Source organism: Magnolia sinica, chromosome 3, assembly GCF_029962835.1.
Source record: "Magnolia sinica isolate HGM2019 chromosome 3, MsV1, whole genome shotgun sequence".
NCBI classification, from domain to species: domain Eukaryota; kingdom Viridiplantae; phylum Streptophyta; class Magnoliopsida; order Magnoliales; family Magnoliaceae; genus Magnolia; species Magnolia sinica.
In genome coordinates, this window is record NC_080575.1 from 80,217,869 (window position 1) to 80,235,665 (window position 17,797).

The 17,797-nt window shown below is 40.1% G+C and overlaps 2 protein-coding genes across 2 annotated transcripts in view; both read right to left on the reverse strand.

The window, feature by feature from the left end:
• The window catches only part of LOC131240066 (uncharacterized), a 63,382-nt gene extending 54,844 nt beyond the window's left edge, over nucleotides 1–8,538 (reverse strand). The window contains exon 1 of the mRNA XM_058238086.1: nucleotides 7,729–8,538. Within this exon, the coding sequence (XP_058094069.1) occupies nucleotides 7,729–8,476 (748 nt within the window). The 5' untranslated portion in view covers nucleotides 8,477–8,538. The remainder of the gene's footprint in view (nucleotides 1–7,728) is intronic.
• Nucleotides 8,539–13,041: 4,503 nt separating this feature from the next.
• Nucleotides 13,042–17,797, reverse strand: part of LOC131240068 (CMP-sialic acid transporter 2-like) — a 60,199-nt gene continuing 55,443 nt past the window's right edge. Inside the window, exon 16 of the mRNA XM_058238089.1 lies at nucleotides 13,042–13,400. The gene's annotated coding sequence lies outside the window, so the exon portion shown is untranslated. The remainder of the gene's footprint in view (nucleotides 13,401–17,797) is intronic.

Sequence of the window (17,797 nt, forward strand, 5' to 3'; positions counted from 1 at the left end):
CAAGCCTAGATCGCATATGCGCCAGTGGCATATGCAATCACTACACATGCGATCGCATATGCCACATGTGTGAGTATATGCGATCGCATATGCGATGTATGCGATCGCATACAGCATATGCCATCGCATATTGGCCAACAGTCAGAAATTTGACCGTTTTCTGACCATTCAGAATTTATTTATTTTTTAATCTTGATTTTTCTTCTATAAAAAGGGGTTCTAAGCACTCCTACATGCACTCAAAGCTCAAATTCTCTCTCTATCTCTATTTTGCTCTCTTTAGTCTTTACACTCTCTCTTACTTACATAATTCCAAGCCCCAAGCTCCACTCCTCCATCCATATTTCTTTCAAGATTGAAGTTTCAATCAAGGGAAGAGACAAGTACACTACCACAAGGATTCAAGATTCAAGAGCAAGCAAGACAACCAAGCTCCTCCATCCATTGAACTCTCTTTCTAGTTTTTAATTTTTTCAAGTTATAAAAAATTAAAGATCATAAATTCATAATCATATTCACACAACTCTCTTTCTATCTCTTTCTAGTTTCTATATCTCTCTTTCTTGTATCTATCTTTCTTTCTACTCTCTATCTCTCTCTTAGACTCTTTGTATCTCTCTTTCTATCTCTCTTTCTTATCTCATATTCTAGTTTCTTTCTCTCTTTCTTATCTCATATTCTAGTTTCTATCTCTCTTTCTTATCTAGTTATCTAATATTCTAGTTTTTACCTCTCTTTCTTATCTCATATTCTCATCATCTCTTAAAGTTTCATAATCATATGATTCGTATCATATAGATATTCATATGTATCCAAGTTCTAAGTTGTAAGTTCTAACTTCTAACAAATTTTTTTTAGTTTGTTAGTATTGTTACTTTGTCTTACAAGTTGCAACTTACAACACAACTTGTTAGTTGTTACAACTTACAACTTACAAGTCTACAATATTCCACTATTCAAGACTCAAGGGTCAAGGGCCAAGGCAAAAGTGAAGACAAGACCAAGAAGTGAAGAATTTTATTTTTTTTTTTGTAAATTTGTAATTTTTGTGTAACTTGTGTTTGTGTGTAAATCTCTCTCTCCCCCCTCTCTTCTACTACAACTCTACAAGTGTAACTTGTAGTTATAAGTGTAAGTGTAGTAACTCTCTCTCTCTCTCTCTCTCTCTCTCTCTCTCTCTCTCTCTCTCAAGTCTCATCTCTTTAGTCTCTCTCATCTCTTTACTCTTTAGTCTTACTTAGTCTCTTACTTTAGTAATTTTACTTTAGTTTTTAGTTTACTTTTTATACTAGCGATCAATACACACACACACCACCAAGGCACCAACATAATGTCTTCTTCCCAATCTTCCTCTTTGAAACCCAAGTCGAATGACCCAAGTTGGAAGTATGAGCACCACCGCAGTGTTACAGAAAAGACTCACATAGTATGTGAGTTATGTGGGTTTGTGAGTTCCAGTGGCATTGCAAGGCGCAAGCAACACCTTACGCATTTACAGGGGTCAAATGAAAAAGCATGCGACAAAATTACTCCAAAAATCCGAAGGGAGATCATGGAATATATGAAAAACAGTCAAGAAAGAGATGCGATAGTACCCTACGTCAGGAGGAATATTTGGAACAAGATGCATATGAAGATATAAACGTAATTAATGTAGATGAAGCTAGTCCCACTCCCCCTACTTCGACAGGCCAATCTAGACCACAAGTACAACCAACGGGCTCGAAAAGAGCCCGAGGGCATGGGCCCATGGATAGATGGTGTAGACCACACCCTGAGGATGTGATCGACCAAAGGGGTAAAGGGAAAGGGCCAACTCAAACAACTTTAGAGAACCGATATAAACAAAAATATAGGAAAACCACTATTCAATATATTGCTAAGTGGTTTCACTAAACAGGCATTGCTTTCAACGTTGTTAAATCGAGAAGCTTCAAAGCAATGGTTGAGGCTATAAGTCAATTTGGACATGGGCTTAAACCTCCTTCATATCATGAAATGAGGGAGACATGCCTGAAAACTGAATTTGAATATACACGATCCTTCATAACTAAATATAAGGAATCGTGGAAAACATATGGGTGTTCACTAATGGCTGATGGATGGACCGATAGATACGGTCGGTCTCTAATTAACTTTTTGGTAAATTGTCCAGCTGGGACAATGTTCTTGAAGTCCGTGGATGCATCAGGTCATTCACATACAGGAAAATATTTGTTTAGCTTACTAGATAGTGTAGTTGAAAAAATAGGTAAGGAATATATTATACAAGTAATTACAGACAACGCCACCTCGTATGTAATGGCCGGTCGTCTTCTTATGGAGAAGAGGCGACGTTTATTTTGGACCCCATGTGTGGCCCATTATATTGATCTTATGTTAGAAGATATAGGTAGATTATTTATAAATGTGATTGCAAGAGCTAGAAGAATCACGATCTTTATGTACAAACACGCCCTTCTTATTAGTCGAATGAGAAAACACATTTAGGGTAACTTGCTACGTCCAGCAGTCACCCGTTTCGCTACAGCCTTTTTAACACTACAAAGGCTACATGCAAAGAAATCAGAACTTAAAAGCTTTGTAGTGTCAGCCGATTTTACAAGTAGCCCTTGGTCAAAGAAGGCTGAAGGGAAACGGGTTCAACAAACAATTCTTTCTCAAAGTTTTTGGACTCAAGTGGTAAAGGCACTAAAAGCATCCGAGCCCTTAGTCACTGTTTTGCGATTGGTGGACGGGGATAAGAAGCCTGCAATGGGCTACATATACGATGAGATGGAGAGGGCGAAAAATAAGATCATGGACCATTTTAACTATAGAGACTGTGGTTACAAGTCAATTTTAGATATTATAGATGGAAGATGGGGCAGCCAAATATCATCTCCATTGTATTCGGCTGCTTACATCCTTAGCCCAGCCTGTTTATTCATTTCTACTAATCCAACAGAAGCACTAACTATGCACATGGTTGGATTTATTGATGCCTTGGAAATAATGATTCCAGATAGAGGAGAACAGGATCTCAACTTTGTTGGACTTCTACACGAAAAGTGAAGGGATATTCTCAATGGATATCGTAATAAGGTATCGGACAATGAAATTACCCAGTAAGTACTAACACTACTCTATGAATGTCAGTCTTAGACTCTTAGTGTCTTACAAATAGTTTTTATGCAAAGTGTTTCACTCTCTAACCTACTTAAATTGTTTTTCTCAGCTGACTGGTGGGCTGCCTATGGAGTGGACCCGAACAAGAAAGATCCAGCTCTAAAGAAGCTGACTATAAGGATTCTTGGATTCACATGTTCTGCCAGTGGTTGCGAGCGCAATTGGAGCACATTCGAGGAGGTAAGTTTAGACTGTTTACTGTTTAGTAATTGTAAACTACTAAACTTTAATTTTTTAGTGTAAGGCATAAGCTAAATTAATTACCTAAATAGCTAATACCAAATGTGCTTTCTTTCTTGCAGATTCATACCAAGAAAAGGAATCTGCTTGAGTAAAAAAAGCTCAACGACTTGATTTTCGTTCAATACAATTAAAAATTGCAAGAACGATTCCAAGCTAGGAAACAAAAGCCCGGTTTCTTTGACCCTATCTACTTAGATGAGTTGGATGTAGATAACGAGTGGCTCGTAGAGATGCAGGACCCGGTTTTTGCTGGAGAGGACCTGACATGGGCACAAGTTGAAGATATCGCATACGGATCGACACCTGATGAAGGTAGTACCACTCGAAGGCAAAAGATGGGGGGGAGCCGGGGGATGAGTAGTAGTCGTCAACCTGTTGAAGAGATTGAGGAGATGGAAGAAGGAGATGGTGATAATGATGATCAAGTTGAAGATCATCCATCATTGGAGGTTGATGAAGTATTAGTACGTACAGATGATGAAGAAACGAAAGAAGAAGAAGTGTATGTGGAAGAAGGAGATGACTCGAATGATGATGATGGTGGTGGTGGTGGTGGTGGTGGTGGACTTGGTGGTGATATGCCACAATGGCAAGTAGATCAATATATATGATTAGATAAATAATAAATAAATAACTACTTCATTTTGTTTACTAAGTGTGTTGATGTTAATTGTTGATGTATATCATTATATGTAGTGTTGAATATTGAATATTGATATTTCATATTTGTTAAATGTTGAGTTATAAAGTTAACTATATTGTAGAATGTAGAATTGTTGATGAATGATGACTTAATAGTTAATATTTAATTCATTATATAAATGTAATTGGTTTTATTTTACTTAAATTAAATGTATTTCAAGGGCCAATGGCATATAATAATTTATTCTGATTTTTTTCAATTTTTTTAAAAATGTAAAAAAAAAAGTGCGACCGCATATGCGATTGTGCGATCGCATATGTGCACAAGCATATGCAATCGCACACGATCGCATATGCTATTTAACAACATTGTTTGCTAGACTTAACATGTGTAGGCTGGCCAGGAGATGATAGAGAAGATGATAGAACCGAGATATGGTAAGGCCATCTCTCCAAGGTACCCATGCCGCACAGATGCATCGGCTAGGACTATCCATCTAGTGGTACCTACCATGGATGCCTAGTGGTACCTACCATGGATGCCATCTCATATTTCAAAAATCAAACCGATCAGAAAACCCTTACCATCACTTCTCTTCTTCCCAGTTTTGAATAGTGACCTTTAACTGTTTTTTTGTTTCTTCCATTGTTTTGAAGACATTTGATAAGTTTGAACCATTCGCCATCCACATTAGGGGCAGCCAGATGGACGGTCCCAAATGATTAGTTATGTTGCCACATGTATTGTGGAGAGATGGCTGTAAATATTCTGATTCTACCAAGCTGAATAATCTGTTGGACCAGCTTATGTACACCCAAGCACTTGACATGTGTAGCAAATATTCAAGATAGCCGTCACACAAGCTGCATTGTGGAGATGCCCTGGCCCAAAAATCAGGCCAACCCACTCATCAGGTGAGTAACAGTGCATGAAATGAAGGAACAGCTTAAAAATTTTGGGTGAAGGCATCCACATGGTTGGATGCACCCAATGAATGGCTCAGATCTCATGCAAACATAAAGATGCATCCACAACCATACGCATTGAACGAAGGATGCATCCAAGCCACACAAGTTGGTCGATCAACAATCTGATAGACCCATCTATCTATAAGTCTTGAATGATGATTTGAACTGGATCCAAGGTCATGACAAATCTGATGAGATCAATGGCCAAATTAGGTTGTGTGGTTCACAAGATCAATTACATGGTCCACAAATTCATAGAATTTATTTTTGCTCAATTACTTATTAGAGTTGGAGTCATGATTTGTTCAACCAGTTCCCTATGGTATTTTCATCACATTTTTGGTGGGTCACTTTTCAAGTGTCAAGCCATGTTTGAATGACATGAAATTAGCCCCAATTGAAAAGTGAAATTTGCCTGTCTCCTATTTGGAGATGTGGGTGGGATCAGTGACTATGGGGCCCACCATGATGTATGTGCCTTATATCCACGTTGTCCACTCGTTTTGAAAACTCATTTAAGGGTATGATCCCAAAAATGAAGCAGATCCAAATCTTAGGTGGACCATAATACAGGAAACAGTGGTAATCAACCCTTAAAAACTTCTCCTGAGCCACAAAAGTTTTGGATCAAGCTAATATTTGTGTGGTCTCTTCATCCAAGTCTTTGTGACCTTATCAACAAGTTGGATGGCAAATAAACATTCCGGTGGCCCCCTTGAAGTTTTTAATGGTAGGGATTTAATTACGATTATTCATGTGGCAAGGGTAACACCTAATCCGCTCCTAGTGTCAATAGGCCTGTCCAGATCCGGGATCCACCAAAGCCACGCCCGCACCTAGCTAGAGACGAATGGTCTTGTCAGGGGCTATGTGGGGCCTACCATGACGTATATGTTTTATACACACCGTCCATCCATTTTTTCATGCCATTTTTGGGAATAAGGCCAAAAATGAGGCAAATCTACGGCTTGTGTGGGCCACACTATAGGAAACAATGGGAATTGGGCGCCCTACCATTGAAAACTTCTTGGCCCCACAAAAGGCTCTGATCAATATAATATTTGTGTTTTCCCTTCATCCAGGTCTGTGTGACCTAATCAACAGGTTGGATGGTAAATAAACATTACAGTGGGCCGTAGGAAGTTTTTAATGGTAAGCATTCAATCACCACTATTTTCTTGTGGTGTGGTCCACTTGAGATTTGGATCTACCTCTTTTTTGGTCTCATGCACTAAATGATCTCGCAAAATGGATGAACAATTTTAATATAACACATACATCATGGTGGGGCCCACATAAATTGGTGACGTCAGGCCGGTAGAGTGTGGCACACCATGCATTCCACTTCCACTACTGGCAACGTCATGCGCAATCTGATGCAGATTTCCTGCTAAAGCCTTTGCAGAAACTTTCTGCGCTAGGATTCTAGGTAGGGTCCATTGTGATGTTTGGGGAAAATCTACTTTGTCCATTCATTTTGCAAGCTCATTTTAGGACAAGAAACCAAAAATGGGGCGAAACCAAAACTCAAGTGAGCCACACTACACGAAATAGTTGGAATTGGGTGCCTACCGTTGAAAACTTCTTGGGGCCACAGAAGGCTTTGAACAAGCTAATATTCGTGGTTTCCCTTCATCCACATCTGTGTGACCTTATGAAGAGGTTAGATGGCAAATAAACCTCATAGTGGACCCTAGGAAGGTTTCAACAGTAGTCGTTCAATTCTTGTTGCTTTCGGTGGTGTGGCCCACTTGAGCTTTGGATGTGCCTCATTTTTTGAGCTCATGTTCTACAATGATCTGAAAAAGCTAATAGATGTTGTGGATCTAACACATAAATCATAGTGGGGTCCAGAGAAGTTCTACGAGTTAAAAGTTTTTTTTTACACACGCACTCACACCCCACACACACCCACGCATTCACACCACCATGGTTTTTCACCACAATGGGTACTCGAACCCATGACCTCATGTTGAAACTCTTGTGAGTCTACCTCTAAGGCATGAGCAAGGACCCTCTATAAGTTAAAAGTTGGGTTGTGTATTACGCAATCTATTCCAGAGAGAGGAAATCTCTTTGGTAACATGTGCAGGAGTAAATTTGGAAGCAATTTTTTTTAAGAAGGATCTGCTGAGCGCATTCCGTATTCGCAGTTAAGCCAGACCTCTCTCGCCAAAAAAATCTGGAAAAATCACGAAGCGCTTTTTGGGTTCCGCATTCTGGGATTTTATTGAGTTTTAACAAACAGACCCTTGGGTTATTGTAATGGGTTTCTAGTCTTTTAGTGTTTCCCACGATGGGATTCAATACTCTGTTGGTGTGATCCCTTTAGATCACCTCTGGTAGAATGCCAGTGAAATGCGATGTTATGCCTTTATATACTGTCTTTTATCATTTTGGTGATCCTGTAAGTGATTGGAGATCAATTTGTAGCCCACTAGCAAAGGATTTGAGTTTCAAATTGGTACATATTTATCTCTGTTAAAAACGTTCAGATTCTTCACCAAACTTCCTAAATCACATGCCAGATTGGGTCATGTACTAGCATGTAGATGGAACAGGCTACACGCACGTAGGATTAGAGCAAATCTTCATATAACATACCCATACTCAATGATGAATCCTAACAATACTCATGGCGAGTTCTGAAATTGAAACTGGATTTCCAATAACTTGTAAATCCCAAAGAAATAAAAACATGCTGACCTCGAATGAGCCTACCAGCCTCCCTCTGAGACTCCTTTTCCACTGTCCCAACCAGCTTGGTAATTAAATTTGGCCACCACGAAGGCAGTGTCTCCTTCTTAGAAACCCGACGTTTGTCCAAAACCCGATCCCCGCTTCTCCTCTCCGTCGCTCTAACATACGAAAGAGGATTCACCGAAACCATAAAATCACCCCTCTCCTTAATTCTCTTACCAACAACAACCTCTCTTCCCGCAAGACTCCGATCCCGCCTCCGAACCATATCCCAGTTACCGAGTCCGGACCGCAGTCCTAACTTCACCAAAACCCTAACAGCGAAAACGAGAATGAAGCTCAAGACGGTGAGATTCGCCAAGAATTCCAGAGACGATCGACGACAGGCAACAACCATCCGTCCTTTCCGGTCAAAAGTGACGAGAGTCTGCAAATCAGCGAAGGTTTCAGCACCAGCAGAGACGAATTCACGGAATCTGGATTCGGATGATCGGAAGAACCTCCGCAGTGACATCGAGGCCTGATTCGAGATGTCTTCCAGATCAATTACCATCTCGAGCTTTCGTTCAGCGGGAGACGACTTGGGGGATTTCTTGGGGTTGCGACGGCGAAGAGAAGAGAAGATGTGGAGATGTTGGGGAATTCTAGGGCTTACTTTAACGCCATCGTAGAGAAAGGGGATTTTTTCTGTGCGGCATTGGCCATGACAGGAGCAGAAGCAGAGGGAGTGAGAGGAGGATGAGAGAGAGAACATTTATACATGGGATTTTTGGAGAGGGAAATGAGGAAGATGTGTTTTTATAGACGTTGGCCCATCTGCACAATTTAAAAAAGAAAAGATGGTGGTGACTCATCTCCTCACATGTGGTACTGTTTTACAGCTATCCAGGCCATCCAAATTGTGGGTCCCATTGTTGATTGGACCAAAGCCTAAAACTAGACTGATCAGGTATTACTATACATCTCCGGTTGATGGCTATTAAATCAATGGTTAAAAATAGCGTACTAATTCAGAGGGAATATCAGACGGTTGTAGTATCTTCTCATTGTAAGTTTTGGAGCACGGTTGAGTCGGTACTTTGGACGGCCTGGATTTACCTTTCGGCTTAAAAATGGTGAAGAACGAGCACAGGAGTCTAGGTATCTTCAAATCTTAGGCTGCACATGTTGCGGACTGTGTACGTAGGGAATTTTTTTATTGGGAGTTTGACGTATGGACGCGGATTACGTCCTACCCCAGCCCGTCTCTGGCCACGAAGATGTATCCGTATATCCACACCGTCCATCCATTTTCTCACATCATTTTAAAGTACTTGCACGAAAATGAGTTAGATCCAACGCTCAAGTGAACCACACCAAATAATAAGCTTGGTTACATTAAATGCAACAGTCATCTTTGGTGTGGTCCACTTAAGCGTTGGATCTAACTTAATTTTGTGTACATGCCTTAAAATGATCTGACAGAAAGGATGAACGGTGTAGATAAATAGATAAATCACTGGGCCCGCCCACACATCCACGCCGTCCATCCGCTTTGATAGCTCATTGGAGGGCGTGATTCCAAAAATTATGTATATCTAAATCTCAGTAGACCATATGACAGAAAACATTGATGATTGAATACCCATCATTAAAAACTTGCTGGGGCTACTGGAATGTTTACTTTCCATCCAACCTGATGATAAGGTCACAAAGAAGTAGATGAAGCGACCATACAAATATCAGCTTGGTTTTGTGGCCCACGGGAAGTTTTTAATAGTCAATCCCAACCGCTTCCTATGGTGTGATCCAGTTGAGATTTGGATCTGTTTCATTTCTGAGATCATGCCCTAAAATAAGCAGTCGAAAGGGACAAACAGCGTGGATGCAATAGCGTGAGATCCACCGAAGTTGGGTCCTTCCTTCCCTGGTTACCATTTTAAACCATGACTCAATCTCTTTTTTTTTTTTTTTTTTTTTTAACACACACTCATGCCTTAGTGGGATTTCACCCTATGGATTTTTTATTTTTATTTTTATTTTTATTATCTTAATTTTTTTAATTTTTAACACACACCCCCACATACTCACGCCTTAGTGGGATTTCACCCTATGGGTACTCAAATCCTTGACCGGGTGTTGAAACTCCTAAGAGTCTACCACCGGAGCAAGGGTAAGGATCCCATGACTCAATCGTTTATAAGATCAGAAAGCCCTTTGCCACTGGAACCATTTACCTTATTTCCGTTAAGAAGAAATGCTCTCCTCCAACTGGTTCTCATGAAAACTTACCTCATGAAACTCCCAAGATCCAGACAGTTCATTAGAAGAATTACCTCATGAAACTCCTAAGGATCTAAAAATCCAGTGAGTCATAGTAAAGTGAGAAGCAAATCAAAGGACTCAGTGTTTTCACTTTGCTATAACCTGTTTTTTAGATCAGGCCAAAAATTTAGCTGGCGAGTTTCATAAAATGACTCATTCAGTGGACCGTCTCGATTTTGTGGCCACATCACATATTAGAAGTTCTCACAAAGTTTTCATGAGAACAAGTTCATATGAGAGCATTTGGGCTGCTATTAGTTACTGACATAATGCCTATTCTCATATGCGATCCAACTCATTCATAAGGATATTTCCACTAAGATTAAGTCCTAATACAAAGATATGCTTAATCCAAAACTTCTCCAAGTCCTGAGAAGGTTTCAACGGTGGACGTCCTATCTGCTCATAGTTTTGAATCTACCTAAGTTTTAAGCACATGGCCTAAACATGAATCAGTGCAACAAATGAATTAAATATATTTCATACAAACATTATAGTGAAGCCACATCAGTTACATGCCCAAATAATCATTTTCATCACTTTTGTGCTGGTTCAGAGTTAAAATGAAGGCACTTTATACTTTATTTAGATAAGGTAAGGTTTATTTAATAATAATAATAAGGGAGGGATTTCTATGACAATGGACTAACTATTAGAGGTTTAAATGTCAAAAGCCCCCTTTTATTTAATAAAAGGAAATATGGTACTAAATAATTAAGGGCGAGTTTGGTCCAAACAAATTTCATGAAATATCACGATAATTTGCACCAAATTAGACTGTTTAATCATGAAATCTTATGATATTGTTGCAGCCAAACGCAGCCTAAACAACAAGTGGAAACGACTAACTTCATTGAACTAATAAGTACATCCGCTCACCGAATGACTTTTGGGCATAACAGCATCTTCTAAATGGCTAGCATCCCCTATCATGGTCCGATTGGCATCTTCCCTAAGGTGGTGGGCCCACCATATGGGGTAAGTATGTTTGAGATCCAAGCCACCCATCAGATGGGGCTCACCATGTAAAATACCTTGCTCCCAAAATAGCATCAGTCCCATACTTTAGGTGGCTCACATGTCCATAAAAGAAACAAAAGTTCAGCGAATTTGGCCAATGGCCCACCTTCAATATAATATGTGACCCCTGGATGAGCAGACAGCCTAATTTTGGACAGTGCGCAAAGCAGGCCCTCTGATTTGACAGACTTGGGCTTCACACACATTCGCATTGGCACAAGTAAAAGCATGAGTAAGCAGTGGAGTGTCTCTCACCCCAGCCACAACCTCAAGGGTTTAATAGCTTAACCTTACACATTCCATCAGTCTCATGGCTTTTGGCCTATTGATTAGGTTCTTAAAAATTGGTGTCAAAGCCAACCCCATGTCCGCCACAGCACGAGTTCAATTCACAGAAGGGTCTACCACAGCATGAGTTCGATTCACAGAAGAGGTGACCCTTGGAAGGGGCAACGTGGACCAAAGTGAATGCTGGGACAATGCAGAGAGAGGGCTACCTGAAAAAGAGGCCAGAGTAAGTGCCTCCACAGGGTAGGCTGCTGCAGATGTTGGTTGTGGAGCGTGATGGAATGTTAGCATCCCAAGGGTTTAATAGCTTAACTTTATACATTCCACTGGGCTGCTGCAGACTTCAGCCGTGGGGCATGGTGGAATGTTACCATCTCAATGCTTTAATAGTTTAACTTTACACATACCATCAGTCCTAGGGCTTTTGGCATATTAGTTAGGTTCTTGATAATCTGGATCAGTAGTCAGTTTGGCTCCACAATGCACATTGGATCATTGCATGTGTTAGTAATGGACTGTTAAAAGGAATTTACCAATAACATGCACATATGGCTAGCCAACAACGGCAGGTCTCATTTCATGGGCAATGGCACGTAAACGTGGCCTACTGGAGTGAGCCAAACCAACCGATTCTTGCATGCTGTAGCACTCGCTGGGAGTTGGAAGAGTAAAGAGTCTTGTTCCCAAAGATCAAACTTTGTTGACCATTCATCTTCTTTCTTTTTTCTATACTAACCATTGGATTCGTTTTCATTTTTGGGTTCTCACCCCCAAGGGGATCCTTCCCTGTCATTAGCTCAGATATCATACATATCCAAAGTATGTATGGAATCCAAGATAGCCGCCAAAAAGTGGCTAAGCAATCAAAGCCTGGTTTGAAATGATTGACGTTTGCTGCAACACATCCCAAAACCAATTACAAAGGGTGGGGAGTTTAGCCTTTGGATCTGAAGTCATCTTTCAATGATCCAACCATTTATATGATGGGACTGACCTTGGATGAGTGATAATTAGTGATAACTGAAAAACAAGAATTCATGGATTGGGGTATTTTCACCCTTTGATCATTTGAATCTTTTCCTTTGAATACGGATAGTCTCCTTGGCCTTTGAATAATCAGATCGTTCAAATGTTTCAATCTGGGAGTGTTTTTGGGTATCCTCCATCCATGGTAAGGCTCATCATCTAAGCAGTTTGGCTCACTGAAAGGACCCTGATCCAACAGCGGATGTCATGGAGTATCGTATTGCAACATGTCAAAGGTACTCATTCTAGCAAATCTCTGAAATGGACTGAAGTAAGGGAATTGAGCATCGTAGTTCCTCCACAACTGGGGCAAGGAGAGTAGTCAAAATCAATGGTCTTGTCGACTGGGTTGTGTTTGGATGCCTCAGGCAATCTCTTCAGGCGCTGCCATCCCAAAAGCATTAGCAGAATGGATTGCTTTCCATTTGGCCACTATATCCACTCCATTCCCAATTTGGCAGACATCCAAACACAGCCTTAATCCATTGTAAGAGTCAGATACAATTGTGCAGAGAGAGAGAGAGAGAGAGAGAGAGAGAGAGAGAGAAAATAGCAGAGGGGACTATTTTTCCGTTTGCATGTTATATAAAGAAAAAAGAGAAGGAAAAAGAAAACCAAAAAAAGAAAAATAGTCCTATTGGAATGTCCGAGGAACACGCAAGGAGAAAAGGAAACAGCAAGAGAAGGCAAATCCATTTGATTATCTATCTCATACTAATAAAATACAAATAATAGTACCTCTCATCAGCATACATTTCTTGGCAAGGAGGATTTTGCCGCTTCTCTCAAAACTATACTCATTTTCTTGTTTCAGAACCGACTCTCCCACCTTCTCTTCTTCTACTTGCTCACTTGAAGCTACAGTACAAGAATTACGAATGCCAAACAGGCATCAAAAAAAAATTTCTTCTTTTCTTCTTTCTTTCTTTCTTTATTTTTTTTTAATACATCCATCTTATTTTATTGGTCTTAGTATGAACTGGCTCATCCCTAAACCATGAAACAAGCCCAGCCAAAAGAATCTCCTGACAAAATATTACCTGCAAGAGATTGGCAGTGGAAATAAACTAAGAGGCACAAACAAAGAAACAATGTAAAATAAACATGATATTGTGGTTTATAACGTTACCAGGGGAAATGAGAGAGAGAGAGAGAGAGAGAGAGAGAGAGAGAGAGAGAGAGATCATGTGGTTTATAACATTACTAGGGGAACAGAGAGAGAGAGAGAGAGAGAGAGAGAGAGAGAGAGAGAGAGAGAGAGAGAGAGAGAGAGAGAGAGAGAGAGAGAGAGAGATCAACAAAGGGGGAATAAAAACAGAACTTGTAGCAAAGGTGCCAACATGCAGAAGGGAATCAAGGTTTCAACAGTGGGCGATCCCTATCCATGTTTTTCCTATGCTGTGGCCACTAATATCTGCCTCATTTTTTTTGTCTGACATCCTAATATGAGCAGGCGCAATAGATGTGCAGTATGTACTTCACATAATCATGACAGTGGACCCCACAAAAGCTTTGTTGCACAGTATTATCATGTTGCGTGGGGGCTACAGATAAAGAGGAGAAGCTTCAGTGGGTCACTTGCATTAAAGAATTAAAAAGATGCAGGTAAAATCTAAGCCATTGCAGGCTTTTTGCAGGGCTGAAATCTGAACACTAAGGTAGACAACAAAAACCACATTTTCCAGTTCCCAAAATACCCCCGTCTGCATTTGAAATGTCTTCTCATGTCCTTTAAATATTCAAAGTTTTCAACCCTATGAAACCAATTGGGGGGCAAAAATATCCAAAAGCTATATATATATTATAGATACAATTTTAAGAAAACATCTTGAGGTAAGCCATACTTCAACAGAAACATGCATTATATAATCAGATGACAATCATTCACCTTATCAAGTGGAAATAACCAGACATGGTAATATCCAAAGGGCCAATTTCATAGACACCTAGAAATGAGTCCATGCATGGTATTAGAAAACAGTTACATTGCGGCCATAACAACTGTTATGTAATGGTAACAGTGGTGCCAATTATGCGCTATGGCCCATAATGCCCGATTTGAAAAGAATGACCCGTAACGGACCAATATAGGGCCGTAACGGACCAATACAAGGCTGTAATGGACCTATACAAGGCTGTAATGGACCAATACAAGCCAATAACAGGCCGAGGCAAGGATGATATGGGGCCTATACATTTTTTTCCTTTAAAAAAACAACTATTATGGGAACCATAATGGCTATTATGGCCCAGATTGTAATGGCCATAAGGCTGGCCGTTGGTCACCGGTTACCGTTATTAAATACCATGAGTTCATGTCATTTTATTTAATCATCACTGTGTATTTGAGATCAGGATTGTTGGTTATCAAGATTATTTTTAATCTCTTACCAAAAGGAAATATGATCTCTAATAGTTAATAGTTACAGTTAACTAGGCATTTAGCAAATAGGCCCTAAGCATTCATACTGAGCAAGGTGTGCCGTAACAGCCATTATGGGGCTGTCTCGGTCGTTGCATGTTACGGGGTTGGAGGGAGGGAGAGACCATAATGTCTGCTATGGGGGCCGCAATAGCCGTTACAGCCCGTATCGTAACAGTAACGGTGGTCGTAACGACCATCACCATTACCGTTACAGCACATCATGGTAATGAGGGCCTCTGCTCCAAGTTCCAAAACATTAGCTTCATATTGGAGATGAAAGGAACAAAACTGCAACTCAAGGGGTACTTTCCCACTCTGAATGCTGGTAAATATCAATAGAATGTCAAAAATTCAACTTTCTGCATCAAATACAACCTTTACACTAACGTTCAGAGTGTTATAGCTAACCAAGGAATTTTATTAATTAAAAAATAATAATTACAACCAACAGGAGTGGGACATGAAAATCGTACCTCCCAGAAAAACAAACTGAAAAAACTATACCACACAAAATAACCCATATTAATGTCTAAGGCACCAACTTTATCAAGAAAGAAGCTAAGTGGCATCTCCTCCAGACAGCGATAAAAAAGAAACATGAAATAGGATTTTACAAAGCGATTGGCATGGTGTTCCGTGTTGATAACTGTGGCCATAATGGTCACCACCGTTATTGATACAGAGTATTGGTGTAACGGCCGATATGGGGGGCATAACGGCTGATACGACCCCGTCTTAGTTGATTAATTATTAATTTTTTGCTCAAAAAATCTAGAAAATGTAATTATTCCAAATATGCATTTATTTCTTGTTTTGAACATGTTTGTGGTAGTGTGGTCCACTCTTTTGTGAGAATGTTATATTGGGCTGTCTGATGAATTTATGAACCTAACAACCTGGTATTAACTGCAAACCTTCTATATTTAATTTTCTTAACTATATAATATCAATGATAAATTTATTAGAGTGAATGTAATACCAAAACATCTCACATTTGCAGGTTTTACTATTATTTATAGTATTGGTTCATTACATATCTCATGACTCACATAGATTTCATTTCAGCATACGGAGTCTAGATACTTTTGTGTCCTATTATATAATTCCCATACCTAACAATTGGATATCATTTCCCCCAATAAATCTTATGAAAGAATTGAAACTAAATTCGGGTGAATAGTGTTGTTGATTTGGGACCGATTTGGCGGACCACTCGATGCCCCAAATCAGCCATAAATTCATCCAATCCATTGGCACTTATCCCACTAATGGATCGGTAAACATTTACTGCACGGTCAAGAATGAAAAATATCAAACGGGGCTATTTCAAAAACAAGTGTCTACAAATTAATTATTAAAATCGTTCAAACAATTTGATTTTGGGATTGTGACTTAGCAACAATGGTCCCATAATTTAATTGGTTAATTTTGAGTAAATATATGCCTCATGTGCAATTTTTTTAGGACCTTGTACGTGGGGCTCACCTTGACGTATGTGTTGTATATCCATGCCGTCCATTCGTTTTACCAACTCATTTTAGGGCATGGTCAAAAAATGAGGTAGATCCAAATCTTAGGTAGACCACTGGTAGGTGAGGCCCTAAATGTGGGGCCCACCTCGATCTATGTGTTATATATCCATGTCTTTGATCTGTTTTTCCGACTCATTTTAAGGCATGGTCCCAAAAATGAGGTAGATCCAAATCTTAGGTGGATCACTAGTAGGTGAGGCCCTAAATGTGGGGCCCACCTCAGTGTATGTGTTGTATATCCATGGCCATCCATCCGTTTTGCTGGCTCATTTAGGGCATGGTCCAAAACATGAGGTAGATCCAAATCTCAAGGGAACCACACAATAGGGATTAACTTCCCACCATTAAAAATTTCTTGGAACCACAAAAGTTTTGGACCAAGCTACTAATTTTGTTTTTCCCTTCATCCAGGTCTATGTGACCTTATCAACAAGTTAGATGGCAAATGAACATTACAATGGGCCCTAAGAAATTTTTAATATTGGCCGTTTAAGCACCAATGTTTTCCTATGGTGTGGTCCACATGAGATTTGGATCTCCTCATTTTTGGGACCATGCCCTAAATTGAGCAAGCAAAATTGATGGACGAAGTGGATAAACAACACATACATCGAGGTGGGACCCAGAAGAACTCAATGAAGGGGTTGAATGGTGGCAAAGTCATCATTTATCTTTGGGCAATCACCTGAAGCTAAAGATAAGAGGCGTTCACAAATATGACTCTTTATTTTATGTCCTCGTTCACATGTCCTCAGTCCATGTCAAACAAGTTGGAAAAGCTTTGACAAGACTTCCTATGGAATGGTGAAGAGGATAGAAAAATACCATGAACCTAGTGCTATTAAGGAAGTGGATGTGGCAGTCTGCTATGGTGGAAGGAAGACTCTTGGAAAGAAGCAATGGCTACCAAGTACGGGATCTGTGATGGGGATTGGCAGATTACGGACTCACCGCGATATAGAGCGTCCGAATTTTGGAATGTTATCTTCATGGTGACCCCCAAGCTCAAAGGAGTGTCCTTTTATGTGGGAAATGGTAGTCGCATATGTTATTGATGCGGACATCCTAGCACCATACAAGATGAGGGTTGATCCAATCTCATTATGGCTAAACGACCATTACATAGGGCCCACTTGGCCCAATTTACAATCCCGGCCACGTTAAAGACCCCACATGCATGTTCGTGCATCTTTGAGGACCCCACACTGCGAAGATGCATGTGGGCTACATATAGGAACTTGATGGACATCAGACCGTTGGATTGAGTGGACAGGATGATTGGACCGTTGGATCATCATCATCGGACAACTTGATCGTGGACCCCCATGGGCCACGAAATAGCTTAGTTGTTTAGTTTGTTTACATGTTTCGATATTTTTGGTATATCACATATATGTATTGAGATTAGGGAGTTAGGAACAACTTTTAATTCTTTAAGTGTCTTTATGTTGAGAATCTTATCTGAGAGCGCCTTTTTGTA